This window comes from Pecten maximus, chromosome 15 (genome assembly GCF_902652985.1).
Source record: "Pecten maximus chromosome 15, xPecMax1.1, whole genome shotgun sequence".
NCBI classification, from domain to species: domain Eukaryota; kingdom Metazoa; phylum Mollusca; class Bivalvia; order Pectinida; family Pectinidae; genus Pecten; species Pecten maximus.
In genome coordinates, this window is record NC_047029.1 from 27,923,763 (window position 1) to 27,941,019 (window position 17,257).

The 17,257-nt window shown below is 37.6% G+C and overlaps 1 protein-coding gene across 2 annotated transcripts in view; it reads right to left on the reverse strand.

Annotated features, from left to right (window-relative positions):
• LOC117343465 (tubulin polyglutamylase TTLL4-like) overlaps positions 1 to 17,257 on the reverse strand; it is a 74,487-nt gene that overhangs the window by 42,982 nt on the left and 14,248 nt on the right. The window contains exon 2 of one of the 2 annotated variants that reach the window (XM_033905823.1): positions 10,056 to 11,694. In XM_033905823.1, the coding sequence (XP_033761714.1) occupies positions 10,056 to 11,551 (1,496 nt within the window). In that variant the 5' untranslated portion in view covers positions 11,552 to 11,694. Of the gene's footprint in view, positions 1 to 16; positions 1,833 to 10,055; positions 11,695 to 17,257 lie in introns of those variants that run through there. The other variant, XM_033905822.1, reaches the window with a different exon arrangement.

Here is a 17,257-nt window from a genome sequence, read left to right on the forward strand (position 1 = left end):
TGACTTTCAAATATACCTTTTATTTTCCTTGGCCCGTAAAATGTTTCCAACTTTCTTGGTGACTGTACGAGGACTAGATACAAATGAGTCAAGTTTGAGTAGACACAATTCAGGTTTCTTTCTGTAGTCTGTACCAGGGTTTTGAAATCGGACTCTTACAGGCACGCGTTGTTTGTGTCCTCTTTGCCCTTTCTCATCTAACTTATAGATGGTCTCTTTGACATAAAGTCCTGGAGTACCACGTCTGCTCTGTTCATCACATTCTTTCTTTTCATCTCCTCCGAGTTTAACTTTCAGATATGCAGCCGAATCCCCGGGCTCTAAAAAGTTATCGTTTCTAATCTTATTGTCGATTTCTCGTAAATCCTTATCATTGGCTTTAAGTTCACATGTACTGAAAGTTGGAGAGCTTCCATTGAGTACTGATTTTTTGCTGACAGTACCTGAACCTTGAGATGGTCCCTTGATAACAGAAGGAAGGTTTCCTGTCAGCGAATATCCATTAGCTACTGATACAGGACTTCTTGTTGGAGAACAGCCAGTAGTTAATGATCGAGGACTTTTCACTAAAGAATATCCATTGTTTCCCATATGGGGACTTTGTACTGGAGAGTATCCATTTTTATGTAACTTGGTAAGACTTTCAGGTTTCGGTGAAGCCTCATTGACAACGGCTGGTTTGATACAAGTGATGTAAATTTTATCATTTCTTACCGGAAAACTCTTCATGTCTTTCTCGACTACCACTACCTTGTCGCAGGGTTGTAAATACATGAATGTTTCCAGATCATCGGATGGTATTTTATTATCCCCAGATCTAGCTGAATTTACACTGTTGTTTCTGGTAGCAGGTGGAGACTTGGATTTCTTCCCAGACGTTACCTGCAATTTTCCCACTGGGGATTTAGATGTTCTACCTACGTTTTCAAGAGCATATTGATTTCCATCTTTTCCGTCATCATCTTCCTCATTGCTAGATTCATTGGTACTTTCATCTGAACCTTCACTTTCATTGTCACTTTCACTATCTTCATCATTTTCCTCTTCTTCAACCTCACCTACAGAGCTATCTGAGGAATCATTTTCATCCTCACCACTACAATCACTTTCCTCTTCATCTGAAACTTTCTCCAATAATTTTTCTTCGATTACTTCACTGAAGTGGACATGTTTCTTTTCTGTTTCCTTACAACTCACCTCAGTATGCCCCTGACTTTTATTGAACGGCACCCATTGAACTCCACTGTCATCAACATCATCCTCTTCCAAAGTAAACCTTCTTTTCACAACACCAGTAAATTTGGAATCTTCATCCTCACAATTATTTTCCTTCAAGTTTGCAACATTATTATCCTCGTCAGTTTTCAATCCCTTTCCTCCAACACTACCTTCGTCTTCGACTACATTATTCCCAGGATTAACTGGTCCACTTTCCCTGGGCCTCTTACCCCCGACTTGAACTTTTGGCTCAGCAGACTTGACCTCTTCATTAGATGACCTTTCAACATCATTTGTTAACCTGACAACCTCTATGGCAGCTTCTGTGTCTAATTCCTCTATCTCCACATTGAAAGGGGTTTTATTTCCATCTTTTGTTGGATTGTCTACACAAAACAATCCACTTCGATCAACATTTTTGTCGTCTGCTTCTATACTCTTCTCACCATCCAGTTCAATAATGGTTTCCTCGATGACGACTTTATCCGTGCTGTGAAGAAATGAGGGGTCTCTCTTTTTCGTAAAGAGGGCACCACCAGATTTCTTGTTACGAACTTTGGATGATCGCTGCCCCATCTGGGAGACATATTTGTCAACAAGCTGAACATGTATGAGTTGTTAATGTATATTTATTTGTGTACAAATCAGGTGGGTCGGTAACTATAGACAATCTGTAAGGCCGATCAGCTTTGCTGGTTTCTGTTTCTTAAAATTCACTGGTTAATTAAAGGTCGGGATAGCTTAAACTGTTCAATACAATTTACAATGCACGTTAATCCAGCCTCATTAGCTAGCAGGGTATCGGGGTAGAAATGTTTTATGTTAAGTTCAACACGATACGTAACAGAACCTTAACCATGAGGTGATTCTCTGGTGCTGTTAATCTAATACACACAAAGAACAGATTATCTCGCCACAGCTAAAGCAATGGTCGGCGAAACTTAAACAACCGTTTCGTAAAGTGCTAACAATCTTGGTGAAATAAGCGATTAAAAGTTTTATAAATCTCTTCAAAGACGTCATTGTTCTATAAGGGTCTGAAGGTGTTCTCACAAGGCAGTTTTGTTTAAAACCAGGTTATTTTAATCAGCATGACCTAAGATTAATGGTTCTGATACCAAATGCAGGCCAGCCGAGTGAAATTGCACTTTGACATTACAACATTTAATCTCCCATTAGAATTTTAAAGCCCTCAGTAATTTGTCAATTACTTGATGAAAATTTCATACCAATATTTGGTATTTTAAAACAAATCTATATGAAAATGAAATAATAATTTTGATAATTAAGTAGTTTCACTTATAAATTAATTACAACTTTGTCAGACTTTTGAAAATACAGGTAGCATAATAATTTAACAGGTGCAATGAAAATATGACAAAGAAACCAAAATTCGAATAACAAAAAATTTAATGTATCTTAATAATTTGAAGAAATCAATAGTGGGTTTTTGTTGTTGTTGTTTTTGTTATTTCCCCCTTAATAGATTAAAAGATATGATCCAAAGCTTGCAGTTGATGGTCATCTTAAACTCGGAAGCTCATTGTTCTATATTTACCATTGTATGGCACTACCACTATATAACCCTACCAATTCAGTTGCGTGTTCACCAGCCTATGAACTGCCAACAGGAAGTGATCTCTGCTACTGGTAAGCGCGGGAAATTTGAATTTGAAAATTTCAAAACAAAAATCGCATGACAAATAAAAAATCGCAGATGGTAAATATAAGAATTGAACGGCTTTCAGTTGGCATTCATAGTCAATATGAATGCCAACTGGACAGAGGCAAATTCCATGAAGCGCGCTCTGAAAGCCGTTCAATGCTTAAATAAATGGTCAAAGACGCAGTCACCGAAATCAGTAGATATCAATCTGAATATTTACAGGTTGTGTTATCTAGATCTCCGTTAGTATACAGGTCACAGAGTATACAGGTCAGCTGTAATTTGGGTCCCAAAAACGCAACCAGGTGATAAGTTATTGATAACAATGAAATGAAACGTAATATTGCAAACAGACATTTTCAATGACAAGTTTTCACTATGACTTTTTAACATTGTGGTTCAAAAGAAAAGTCTTTCGATAATCATTTTAAAATATTATAGATTAGATATATTCAAGCTTCTCTCCACTTCTTAGTTGAATTGAACCTACACACAAAATAATCTGACACAACTTCTGATAATTTGGATTACCTAATTGTTATGATAAGACCAATATACACATATTACTCTGCAGTATTGTTATGTAAAACGACAATTTTACCAGTTTGACACTACGGTACATCTATTTAAGCATTACAATTCGACGAAAAAGTAATATGGATTTGTAGTAACGAGACTCTATGGCTGACATAATAGGCTCATGAAAAATCTTTTAAAAAAATGATTAAGTATTTATAATCGGTTGTGTATTGGCCCTCCTAATCATTATACCCCACTGCTAGTGCTGATAGCCGTAATCAATGGCCGATAGACAATCTATTTAACCATCAAGAAATAGATGGCCACATTTGTTACCTTTAATTAACCAACATTAATAGTTAACAAAGGTATCACAAGTTGGGCCAGTATTTGTCAGTGCCCAGCCATGGATGACTTTATCAGTTAAAGTCTTTTACTATTCCATTAACGGTGTCTAGGTCAAGCTGTCTTGTCTGGGTATTGGTGTACTAAGTCAGGATCACGTATTGTCAGCCTATTTGTCTGGAAGCAGATCTTCGAAAATTCTGCTATACATACATAAAATTATCATAATTTTATCTTTTTTCATTTTGGACAGCTAAACCTTCCCAACATGTTTTAATACCTTATTAGTATTGTTTGAAAAGCAGAATGCAACAAACACTGGTTGTAAATAAATTTACACTGTTAATGAAACAAGGCTTTTTATGCATGCAAAAATCATTGTATACTTTAATCAAGAGATGATTGCATTGTGGCTTAATTTAAAATTCAGAGTAGTTGGATAACAACAATAGAACGTGTCTATTTGTATAGAGTTTAAAGTGATCAAATTGATCAAATAGCCTTAACCTGCACTACAATATATTGGGTGTGCATTTTTCCAAGTTCACAAACCATTGTTCTTACAATTCACACTAGAACCAAAGCACTGATTGGATTCTTTTTTACATTTTTTTTTTTACACAATTATGACCTAAATATGACAATTTATTCAAGCTTGAGAAACTAAAACAGCTGATTGCAGTTTGGGAGGGGCAGGAAACTCATGAAAAATCTGTTTAGATTTTATTTTTACAATTGACACTAGGCTTGCATATATCATATGTCATCAAACCATATTTATCCTGCAATAAGTCCATAGCTGGTTTTAATTAATCAAACTTAAATGCTATGTAATATATAGTTGTTCTGTAATTAGCTCTGCCTCTCCAGACTTTTGGTTAGAGGTTATATTAAGTGCCCCTCCCTCGTATTTTGAACTCTAGATCTGTGGGAGTCAACACACAAACAAAGTGACCTCAAAAATGACATTTTACTACTAATGCCCTAGAATGTTCAGGTAAAGAAGGGATAAAACACAGAAACATTGTGAATTGTTGTCAGATTTAGAAAACATTTACATTATACCCAGGTAAATTGAGTGGTAAAATCAAAACAATAACGATTTTGAGTTAATTCTGTAGGATGTCAAAAATAGATGTAAAATGAAGATTTAACAGAGTTTTGAATAGTCAGTTGTCTTTACATAATACACAACACGTTGTGTGATATCTCGACTAGGGACAAAAACGTGTGTCCTTAGGTATACAATGTTTATCAAACAGAACCTTCGGTAGAGACCAGTCAATATAGCCATCAATAGTGAAAGCCAATCTCACAGGTGTTTAACTAGTAGACATTACAATCCAGGTAGCTACCATAATCATGTCGTCATTCTCAAACAAATTTCCTTCTAGATCTATTATTTTCAAATTCCATTTTTTCTTTTAAGTTAAGAAAATTTACAACCTTTCCCCATCGGCGTAGCTTTTATTTCAAATATTTATCTGTTTTTGTGACAATTTACGAACGTGTTAGTGTTAAAAGCTAACAAAACACAGTAGCCGTCTAGCTGTGTTTACCTGTTGATAAGGACAACACTTTCAACAATGGGATTTGACTCGATGTTAAATACCTAGTGACCCAGTCTCAAACAACAATCAGATTTACAGACAATGCCAGTCTACTGGAAAGGAGACAATAGGTTTCTTTAACACGTGAATGTTCCAATTTAAAGACAATTTCTAAACATAAATTTTGATTGGAAAAGTGTTTGGACAATTTCATTCCGACACTAAAATCTTCCAAACAACCTACCTACAACCATAGAGTGTGGAACTAAACTGTATACTGTGGTATTATATGCATGATCAAGTTACATGTCGTAAAGCTTAAATGTAAAATCCCTCTCAAAAGATTTTACTTCCTGAATGATTACAATTATACACCAGAAGCTTATAACAACTTGACAACTCAGACACAAAAAATCAAAACGTTTATATATATATGTAAAATGCAAAAAATACATCATTTTAACTCATAATAGGACCAGTTGGAATTCAAAACAACAACTGATAAGTATATAAAGTATAAAGTGTGGTTAAAATCTGGTCAAGGACACACCTGTATATATTTATACAGACACTGTTCAAGTCTAAAACTGTCTAATAAAGATGCAGGTGCACATACTTGTTAATCTATTGATATGTTTATATATACGTATATCACATAATAAATGTATACCTCTTTTTCAATTGCTGTTATAATTGTTCAAGAAGATTGTCAATGCCCTGATTGTAATATCATTTCAACAAGAATAAATCCCATTATTCTATATAGCCGTTAACGGTCGGGAGATTTATGATGTAAAAGTTTTCTGTTGTAGATGTAAATAAACATGCAGCTGTATAGAAGAGGTAATAAGCCCCATTGAACTTTCCTTTTGTCACCTCTTGCTGCTCTTGCATGGGGTGGAAATAATCCTATTTTCTATACATCTCATGGTAGATTTCCTACAGTAACAAAAATCATTTACGGCACTGCTGAAACTACTACGCTATCAAATGCAGGGGAAAAAAAGGTAATAAATCAGCAAGCATCAAGGCTATTTTTTTTAGGATCTACAAATAAACTTTAATCTACGCTGACGTAAGCATGACATTAGACTTCCTTTTTGAATTGATGTTCCTGGTAAAGTTAATTATAAAAGGGACCAACATTCACTAGGTGTAGTCCAACCCAAACATATATCAAACCAGTACAGTATATCAAATCAAAGACTGCAACTGAAATCAAATTAAATTTTTCAGTTTTTTTTTTATTTTTCTAGCATAAAAAGATTGTTCAGACTGTTCAAAAAGATTGTTCTTTAAGGAAATATAGAGTTATGAAATCTGTTTGGTTATGTGGGCCAAAGGCCTTCCTTTTCTGCAGTAATAACTTCAATTACTCAATACCCAGTACTGACGTCTGCCATTTTGATCTCAAGGATATGTCAGATCACAAAACGACTTTGACACTTCATGCATGGTGACCATTTTGGCTGCCATTTTGGCTGAATTATGCGGATTTTAACAAAGCCAACATGACTTCAAACTGTCTAGAATCCCAAAATGATCTAATCCTTTTTTGCAAATATTGTATCAACATTTTCATAAGATTTTCAAATGATCATTCCTGACAGAACAAAATCAATTTCTTTACAGAATTAAAATATCAAAATTAAAAACTTGAATTTGTAATCATTATTTCCGAAGCTAAATGTTGATTTCTTTAAGGACTGGCCAGTAACTAAGACTTTTCAAGACAGACACCCTAAATTCCCATTCAGATGATGAAAACAACTAAAGAATAGTCCTTTGTCTATTCTATATGCTCTTCACGGCCATGCAGAATCAAAATTGACATTTTATGACAGATAACCAAGGTTTATTTTCAAGATGGGAAACTAAGTCCAGTTGCCCATAACACTTGACCAGCACCAACTTATAGTCATGTGATTTATCTTACTGGCCATGGACTGGTCAAATTTCCACAGTAGGGGATCCAACCTTTGCTTTGGTCTTATCACATAAAAGCAACAACTATATATATGTATAAATGTATGTATATACATGTATAAGTAAATTTTCAATAGGGAATTTTAAATAAGACTTAAAGTAAACTCTGTAATGTATATTGACAAAAATGCCAAAGAGAGTTTAAGCTGTTAGAAATATTGACTTAGAACCAGTCTGTTTATTGCTGAACAATGCCCCATTATTACCAGTAGGCGGAGGTTTTGAATTCTAAAATGATTTAATTAAAAGGCCCAAGCCTTTGAGTGCAACCTAAACTATCACTGTTATCCTTTAATGGCCGAACCAATAACACAATTGCGACTAAGTCCTGTTAGAGGACTAGTTAGTAACAGATCAATTCTCGAGCTCTGGTCAGGATTCTATGATATCTGATATCTTCTGTAGCTTGTGAGTAAGTGTTCTTTTATCTCTATAAAAAGAACATTTAACATCATATTACAGCTTTAAAAGTTTTTGGAAACTGATATCAAAAAGTTCAAACAGTGCCAAAATTTAAATACAAAATGCCTGGAAAAAGACACTGAAGTGCTGTGTGCATTGTACCATATGGTCCACAATACCCGTCCTTACATGACCATATAGCTGTTGATCAAAGAGGTTCAACAACATAAAACCATACTGCTATATATATCACACCTGACTGAGTTTGTTACCAAGTTGTAGCTCACAAGAGGTGAGGTAAGCAGAGTCTTCAGCCCTCTATATAGGGTTGTATAAGGTGGTGTAGCTAGGTAGGTTGGTACAGGGTAGCATATAGGGTGGCACAAAGTGGCATGAGGTGGCACAAAGTGGCATGGGGTGGTACAAAGTGGCATGAGGTGGCACAAAGTGGCATGAGGTGGCACAAAGTGGCATGAGGTGGCACAAAGTGGCATGGGGTGGCACAATACTGCATGAGGAAGTATATATTGCCACCATCAGAAATCACTTCAACACTACTACAGGCAATAGTTGTTCATTCTTAAAATCAGATTTGTGTTTGCGTAACGTTAACCCCACAAGCAATATAAAATAAGAGTATATATCAAGTCAGTAAGTCAGGGATGGTAATCAGTTCCTTCTTCATAATCAATTGATGTTATCAATGGTCATACAGACTGATTATCAATTCTAAAAAATACAGGTTTATTAGCCAACTTTTTGAAAATTAAACAGATTAATAAGGTCAACGGTCAATAGCAATTAAACGGATAAAGAAGGTCAAAGGTCAATAGCAATTAAACAGATAAAGTCAAAGCCAAAGGTTATAATAACAATTAAACAGATAAAGTCAAAGCCAAAGGTCAAAAACAATTAAACAGATAAGGTCAAAGGTTAAAATCATCTAATTAATATCATGGTCAAAAAGATCAACCTATCAATAACAAAACATTTGCATCACTTGGTAGCCATCTTTACATACTCTTTTAGACATTCTACTGCTGTAGTGTCTATATACAGAGCCATCTTCCTGCTGGACAAAAGCCCAGGAAAACTTGCATGATTTAGGTGTTTTTATAATGCCTGCACACACAAAGACCAACGAGATGAAAGCCTTTGCATGACCGAGACTTCACAAAGGCAGGAGTATGAGGATGACAGTCAGAAACCAAACCCCATCAGGTTAGTTCTAATACTGCAACACAGCAAAATCATCAAAATAGTTTTGTTAACAAAAACTTAACTCAAACACTTGATTTCAAATTATAATTCACCATGGCCACTGGAGGACAAAATCACATACTCTATTCCATTTGTCATTGAACCAAACAGGGTGAAATCTCCATGTTTCCCGAGCTAACAAAGCTTTATAGAAACCAGAGGTGGATGTTACTAGTATCATCAACTCAGATTTATACCAGAAATAAAGTAGAGAGGTCGCAGTAAACACTAGTTATATAACACAACAAGAAAGCTCTGGGTAATATGTGATGGCATGCTAGACTTCAATCAATTCCTACAGCTAGCATGGTACAGTATAACAAAGCCCCCCTCCCCTGATCATGATATGTGCCTCTTTCTGGCCAAGGCGATTTCAGCAGTTTTACAAGTTTGAGAGTACTGTGAGCAAATTGTCCTTGTACATGCCAGGTAACTCATATATTACAAACATCCTCGTCCATATACACTAAACAAAAATCAACAAGGAGCCGCAAAGTGTGGCATTATCCCCCTCGCCCAGTTGTTGGTATATATATATGAAAACCTTAATATGATATACATATATATATCAACCTTATAGTAAGATTTTGTATCTTGATGTAGATCCTATGTGTGTTTCACTTAAAAAGGCACAACTAGAGCACTAACCTGATTTATATATAGCAGGTTTTGTGGAGTTGAGTTGAACGTTTTTGAAGTTGTAGCCGGGAAAGGAAAGTAAACAGTAATTTTGTGTTTTTGCATGACTATGTTTCCATATAAGTTATAACAGAAAAAATATAAAAAATGAAATGTCATCAATAAATAAAAAGGCACAACTTAAGGACACTAACCTTATTTATACAGAAAGTTTTGTGGAGTTGAGTGAAACGGTTTTTAAGTTGTAGCCCGTGTATTTTTTTTTTGTATGTATAATCCTGTTCATGGCAAACTAATAACATACATACATGTACTTTAGCATTTAGACACACTAAAGAAAAACAGTAAAGCTGGGAGAACAGGGAGAAGAAAGCAAAATTATAAAGACAGTATACATAGACTAATCTAACTTCCAGGTTTAAATTGAAATGGTTGACATTAGAATATCATAAAAAAAACTTTAGACTTACCCTGGTGATCCAAAATCAGACTCTTCAGTTCCTTCCTCGTCATCTGCCACCGAAACCCCAGACCCCGATTTCTCAGACATGACACGTTTGGAAGGAGCTCCAACCACAGCCGGACGCTGCTCGTGTAGGATGATTTCAGATTTTGACCCCTTGCTGTAGTAGACAGTACTTGTTGCACTCTGAGTAAGTTGGGCCATTTTTGATGAAATTGTTTTTGCGTCTCGTTTTTGTGCTTCTTCTGGGGATGATGTGACCGTTACACTTGTCTGCGCAGGTCGTGTCGGCCTTGTCACCGATGTTGTGGTTGATGATTTTTCTGTTTTCGTACCAACAGATGGAGCTTGTGTAGGTGAGTCTGTGGGTGGATCCATGACCTCAGTGTAAGGCTTTGTTGGAGTATAGTTAAGGTTCCGAACTTTAGCCATGGCTTGCAGATCCGGAGTACTAGACTTCGACCCACTTTGACTAGTACTTCCACTGCTGGTGGCTTCTGAAGGGCTACTGCTTTGTGATGAAGTACTACTGCCAGGTTTAGGTAGTGAGGAGACAGATTTTGCTATGGCCTTACCAGAGGAACTTGATGAAGGTTTTGATTCAGTAACCTTGGAAATGATTGAACTGATCTGAGTGCCAAAGTTAGCAGGAGCGGAGACTTTCTGAACAACCGTTGCACCTGACCGAGTCGTTGTTATGGTGGTGGTGGATGTTTGTCCATTTTGTACACTACTAGTAGATGTTGTTGTTGTGGTTACAACTGGTTTGGGAGTATTTTGAACAGTGTTATTGGACGGTTTTTCCTTCGGAACAGAGTCAGATAACACTACACTGCCATTTTCTGCTTTGACCGCAACAACCTTTGGAGCAGTAGTAGCAGAGTGTTCTCTAGCATTTCCCGCATCCTTGTTACGATTGGATGAAGCTGAATCTTTCCTCACCGCACTCTGTGGGCGCATAAATGAGTTAATTGGAATAAATGACACTGGGGTTTCATTCCTCGTAAGTCCTGTTATCCCTGGTGCCATTTGTGATGAACTAGAGCTCTTCTTGGCAACCCTGTTCTGACTCTGCAGATCATTCACAATGTCTTTGGCACTGAGAGGCCTTGCATATGGGTTGGAGTGACCCTTACTTGTATTTGGAGTCGAAGGCTTCCCTACATTATTAGGGGCGATGTAGGTCTGTCCCCCTAGGTAGGATCCTAGGGGTGTAGTTGACCCATCAGTTCCTGAAGGATTCGGATTTCTGCTGAGCCGATATGGAGCAGATGGCGCCATTGTACTGTTGACGGATGCCTGGCTAAGGCTACTGTAAGTGTTTCGACCATCTTGTCGGATTGCAATATATTCTGATTGGTGGCTAGCAAGCTGCACTGGCTTTGCGATTGGTTGATTATATTTAAGGATGGGTTTCTGTGCCGTCTGGCGGAGAGGTAACTGTTTTCGAAGTGATAATTCTTCCAGACTTGCTGTTAGCTTGGTGAGATTGGAATCACCCATCTTATGTTAATTTGATGAAGGGGTCAAGGTTATCCGAGTGGTCAAAGCAAGTTTGACCACTAAGACATACTTACAATCCCTTCATCATGGCTGGGGCCACCAACTTAAACAGCACTTGACACAGCAATGCTACACATGTTGTCCTGAAATATAGAAAAAAAATCATAAGCAAAGAAAATTAAATCAATTTGAAATAAAAAGCAAGACAGTTATAATAGTATAAATTGTGATAATAACCAAAAAACATCTGTTCTTACTTTAAAACTCTTTCTGTACTCATTCAAACTTTGCGGTCGCTACTAAAAGCGGCTGCCGGGACAGTCTTTAGTTGCACATGACACTTCCCTGAGCACATGGCCATCAGTACTACAGGCTTCGATTAAATGACTGTGTGAACCTCATAATATTGATATGTTGCCATATATTTGCTGCAATCTATCGTATAAAATGAGTATAAACTTGTTTATATCTACATAGAAATACAACAAAATAGCTCAGTAGAATGATACGAAGTTCCACTTTTGATTGCACTTTTAACCAAGTCACCTGTTCCATGATGTCACAAAGGAAAGAAGGCACATGTTTATTGTGCGGTTTTAAGAGGTCATGAAAGATACAGGAGCACTTTTCTGTGTGATTTCTAGACATCAAAAGTACGAAAGGAGTTAATAAAATATTGATAAATAAACACTTATTTACTTAATAAAAATATAAGTGTTCAAAATAAACATTGTAACATGTTCTGTGTTGGAGTTACATGATCGAGGATTAAAATAATTATAACACACATATGTATAAGGTTTCTGCCTATAACCAAGTGCACTGTGCATGCATCATATGACTTGATAACGTAGGTCAATGCTCTTTCCAAAGTCAGTCCATGGGGCCATCAAATTTCTTAAATTAAAAATTTTTAAGACAGAAAATTTAAATAGAATGAAATGTGAGATAAAATACATTTTTTATGAATTGAAGGGAAGCTGTCTTCCTTTACATACTAACAAAGATAAAACTGTATATTACATTAACATGTGGAAGCATTAGAGGATTTTAATAATACATTATAATGTAAAATTTTCCACATAACAAATTTTGTTGATAGAAATTTTTGTTTAAGTCAGTGATTTTCATGTGTTTTAAATAAATATGTACTTTCATATATCCTAATCCTTTTACAGTGGTAACGGTACAGACAGGGATTCATAAAAATTCTATACAGCCTAAAAAAGGAAATAAAAAAATCTTGATAATGAATAATTAAATGGCCCACAAGTATTTTAAATTGATGAATCATTATTACCATTCTCAATATCAATTTCATATTGATAATATTGATATAATACTACAAAAGCACAAAATGTGAACTTTCATAATCATTTTCATAAATGTTGCCATGCAAGTTGAAAACCAAATTTGAAATTTTCATTTGAATATTTTTTTTTATTCTTATATATCGGACTGTTTTTATAACACTCAACCGATGCATCCATGAAGAACAAATATTTGGATATGCTTTAAATTATTTGTGAACCACTTTTAGCTTACTATTAAATTGATGATTTTGTATTTGTGGGCAAGGCCTTATTTGTGGGCATGCACAGGGGCTTATTTGATGGCATGCACAGGGGCTTATTTGATGGCATGCACAGTCAGGGGTTTATTTGATGGCATGCACAGTCAGGGGCTTATTTGATGGCATGCACAGTCAGGGGTTTATTTGATGGCATGCACAGTCAGGGGTTTATTTGATGGCATGCACAGGGGCTTATTTGATGGCATGTACAGGGGCTTATTTGCAGATAAATACAGTAGTCAACGAGGTAAATAGTAATATTCCTGAAATCATTGCCTTATTATCCCATGGAAGTATTTATTGTTTATAGAGTGTCTAGATCTGTATATCAGGTTTTAGTACCAGATCACGTCTCCCAATCCCATCCTCCACACTCCACCTGATCTCGCCTTATAATCACATATATATGTGTGGGATTGCATGATGGCCAATCAGAGGTTATACCTGAAACATGTAGCTATATAGCTACTAGGGTGTGATCAATAAATCTATTGGGCAATTGCCCTCTCTCCTTTAATTGCTGAGAAGCCCGTCTACAGGTATTATGTCATCACTGTAACATCCTCCCGGCACAACATAATTAGCTTATTACAACTTTATGCATGCTATGAGTGATTTGGAAAATTTTCCAAAATATGAAGGAGAAATGAAGATATTTCAGTGAAGATATATTAGCTCAACCGGATTTCTGCTTAGAAAATGATTACAACATTTATAAGTAAAAATGTTTCACTATGTGGATATAATTCCTATATAATTCTTTCCTGTTACATGTATGACATTTATGTTTAAACTTTTTTCAACTTTAGTATTCATCTTAGTTATCACTGGTCAATTTAGACTCAACTCTGAGATTATCAATTTATTTAATATTTTCTTACATTCTCCCCAACTTTCAGGTTCTAGATTAATTTGAAACATAAACTTTTGTATTCTATACCTAGATGAATACTTAATGGTCCATTTGGTATAAATTTTTTTACAAGCTAATCTGTCTTTAGAGCCTATATATACACTGACTGAATTAACTATCAGGCGACAAAGACATTGGCATACCTGACACACATTGGGGTACCTGACACAGACATTGGCGTACCTGCAGACACTGACATTGGCGTACCTTACACAGACATTGCCGTATACGTAACTGACAGACATTAGTGTACCTGATACCGACATTGGCCTACCTGACAGACACTGGTGTACCTGACACAGACATTGACATACCTGATAGACACTGGTGTACCTGACACAGACATTGGTGTACCTGATACCGACATTGGCCTACCTGACAGACACTGGTGTACCTGACACAGACATTGACATACCTGATAGACACTGGTGTACCTGACACAGACATTGACATACCTGATAGACACTGGTGTACCTGACACAGACATTGACATACCTGACACAGACATTGGCCTACCTGACACAGACATTGGCCTACCTGACACAGACATTGACATACCTGACAGACATTGGTGTACCTGACAGACATTGGTGTACCTGACACAGACATTGACATACCTGATAGACACTGGTGTACCTGACACAGACACTAGTGTACCTGACACAGACATTGACATACCTGATAGACACTGGTGTACCTGACAGACACTGGTGTACCTGACACAGACATTGACATACCTGATAGACACTGGTGTACCTGACAGACATTGGTGTACCTGACACAGACATTGGTGTACCTGACACAGACACTGGTGTACCTGACACAGACACTGGTGTACCTGACACAGACATTGGTGTACCTGACACAGACACTGGTTTACCTGACACAGACATTGGTGTACCTGACACAGACATTGGTGTACCTGACAGACATTGACATACCTGATAGACACTGGTGTACCTGACAGACATTGGTGTACCTGACACAGACACTGGTGTACCTGACACAGACATTGGTGTACCTGGCACAGACACTGGTGTACCTGACACAGACATTGGTGTACCTGACACAGACATTGGTGTACCTGACAGACATTGGTGTACCTGACACAGACATTGGTGTACCTGACACAGACATTGGTGTACCTGACACAGACATTGGCGTACCTGACACAGACATTGGTGTACCTGACACAGACACTGGTGTACCTGACACAGACACTGGTGTACCTGGCACAGACATTGGTGTACCTGACACAGACACTGGTGTACCTGACAGACATTGGTGTACCTGACAGACATTGGTGTACCTGACAGACATTGGTGTACCTGACACAGACATTGGTGTACCTGACACAGACATTGGTGTACCTGACAGACATTGGTGTACCTGACACAGACATTGACGTACCTGACACAGACACTGGTGTACCTGACACAGACACTGGTGTACCTGACACAGACATTGGTGTACCTGACAGACATTGACGTACCTGACAGACACTGGTGTACCTGACACAGACACTGGTGTACCTGACACAGACACTGGTGTACCTGACACAGACATTGACATACCTGACAGACATTGACGTACCTGACACAGACATTGGCGTACCACATTGGCGTACCTGATAGACACTGGCATATCTGAGACATTGGCATACCCGACACAGACACTGGTGTTCCTAGCTGACACTGACTTTGGCGTACCTGACAAACATTGGCGCACCTAACACAGACATTGGCGTACCTAACACAGACATTGCCGTTCCTAGCTGACACTGACTTTGGCGTACCTGACAGACATTGGCGTACCTAACACAAACATTGGCGTACCTGACAGACATTGACGTACCTGACAGACACTGGTGTACCTGACACAGACACTGGTGTACCTGACACAGACACTGGTGTACCTGACACAGACATTGACATACCTGACAGACATTGACGTACCTGACACAGACATTGGCGTACCACATTGGCGTACCTGATAGACACTGGCATATCTGAGACATTGGCATACCCGACACAGACACTGGTGTTCCTAGCTGACACTGACTTTGGCGTACCTGACAAACATTGGCGCACCTAACACAGACATTGGCGTACCTAACACAGACATTGCCGTTCCTAGCTGACACTGACTTTGGCGTACCTGACAGACATTGGCGTACCTAACACAAACATTGGCGTACCTGACAGACATTGGTGTACCTATAACACAGACATTGGTGTACCTATAACACAGACATTGGCGTACCTAACACAAACATTGGCGTACCTAACACAGACATTGGTGTACCTATAACACAGACATTGGCATACCTGACAGACATTGGCGTACCTGACAGACATTGGCGTACCCGACAGACATTGGCGTACCCGACAGACATTGGCGTACCTGACAGACATTGGCGTACCTAACAGACATTGGTGTACCTGACAGACATTGGTGTACCTGACACAGACATTGGTGTACCTGACAGACATTGGCATACCTGACCGACATTGGCGTACCTGACAGACATTGGTGTACCTTAACACTGACTCACTTGCCATGAGGTAGTAATTATCCACTTACCAGTCACTGACAATTAATGCTACCTATTGAATATTTCATATTGATGAAATTATTGCACTTGATACATGTAAATATAGGTGGTTCCAGAGCCCTGGTCAAATTACAGTATCTGTATGGTGTCCATGTACATCAGATGACCGACATTATTATGGGGGTGTCTGTATGGTGTTCATGTACATATGACTGACATTACTATAGGGATGTCTGTACTGTGTACATAATTATGTACATATTCATGACTGCCATTTCAACCTTCATCCTAAACCAGAGGTTTTCTTGGGAGCATTCTTAATTACACATCAAAATATCACGGGTGTTCTTTCACCTTTGACTTAATTTGCATAACGTTCATGTGCATTGTTAAATGTTAGCAACAGAAACATTTGGAGTCTGCAGGGGTGCTCGAACTGTTTTCTCCCCTGATAATATTGTCAAGATCATCGATTGTGCTTTATCTATAGAATCAGTAGACAAGATTAAAATGAAGCAACATGGGGGATTTCTTTTAAATAAATGTACACATGTATAGAGTAACAGGCATAGCAGATGGATATGTTGGATATTTAATAATACCTGTAGGGATTTTCCTATCCCTTAAAAACTTGCATTTTGATCCCTTAATATGACATATATATGA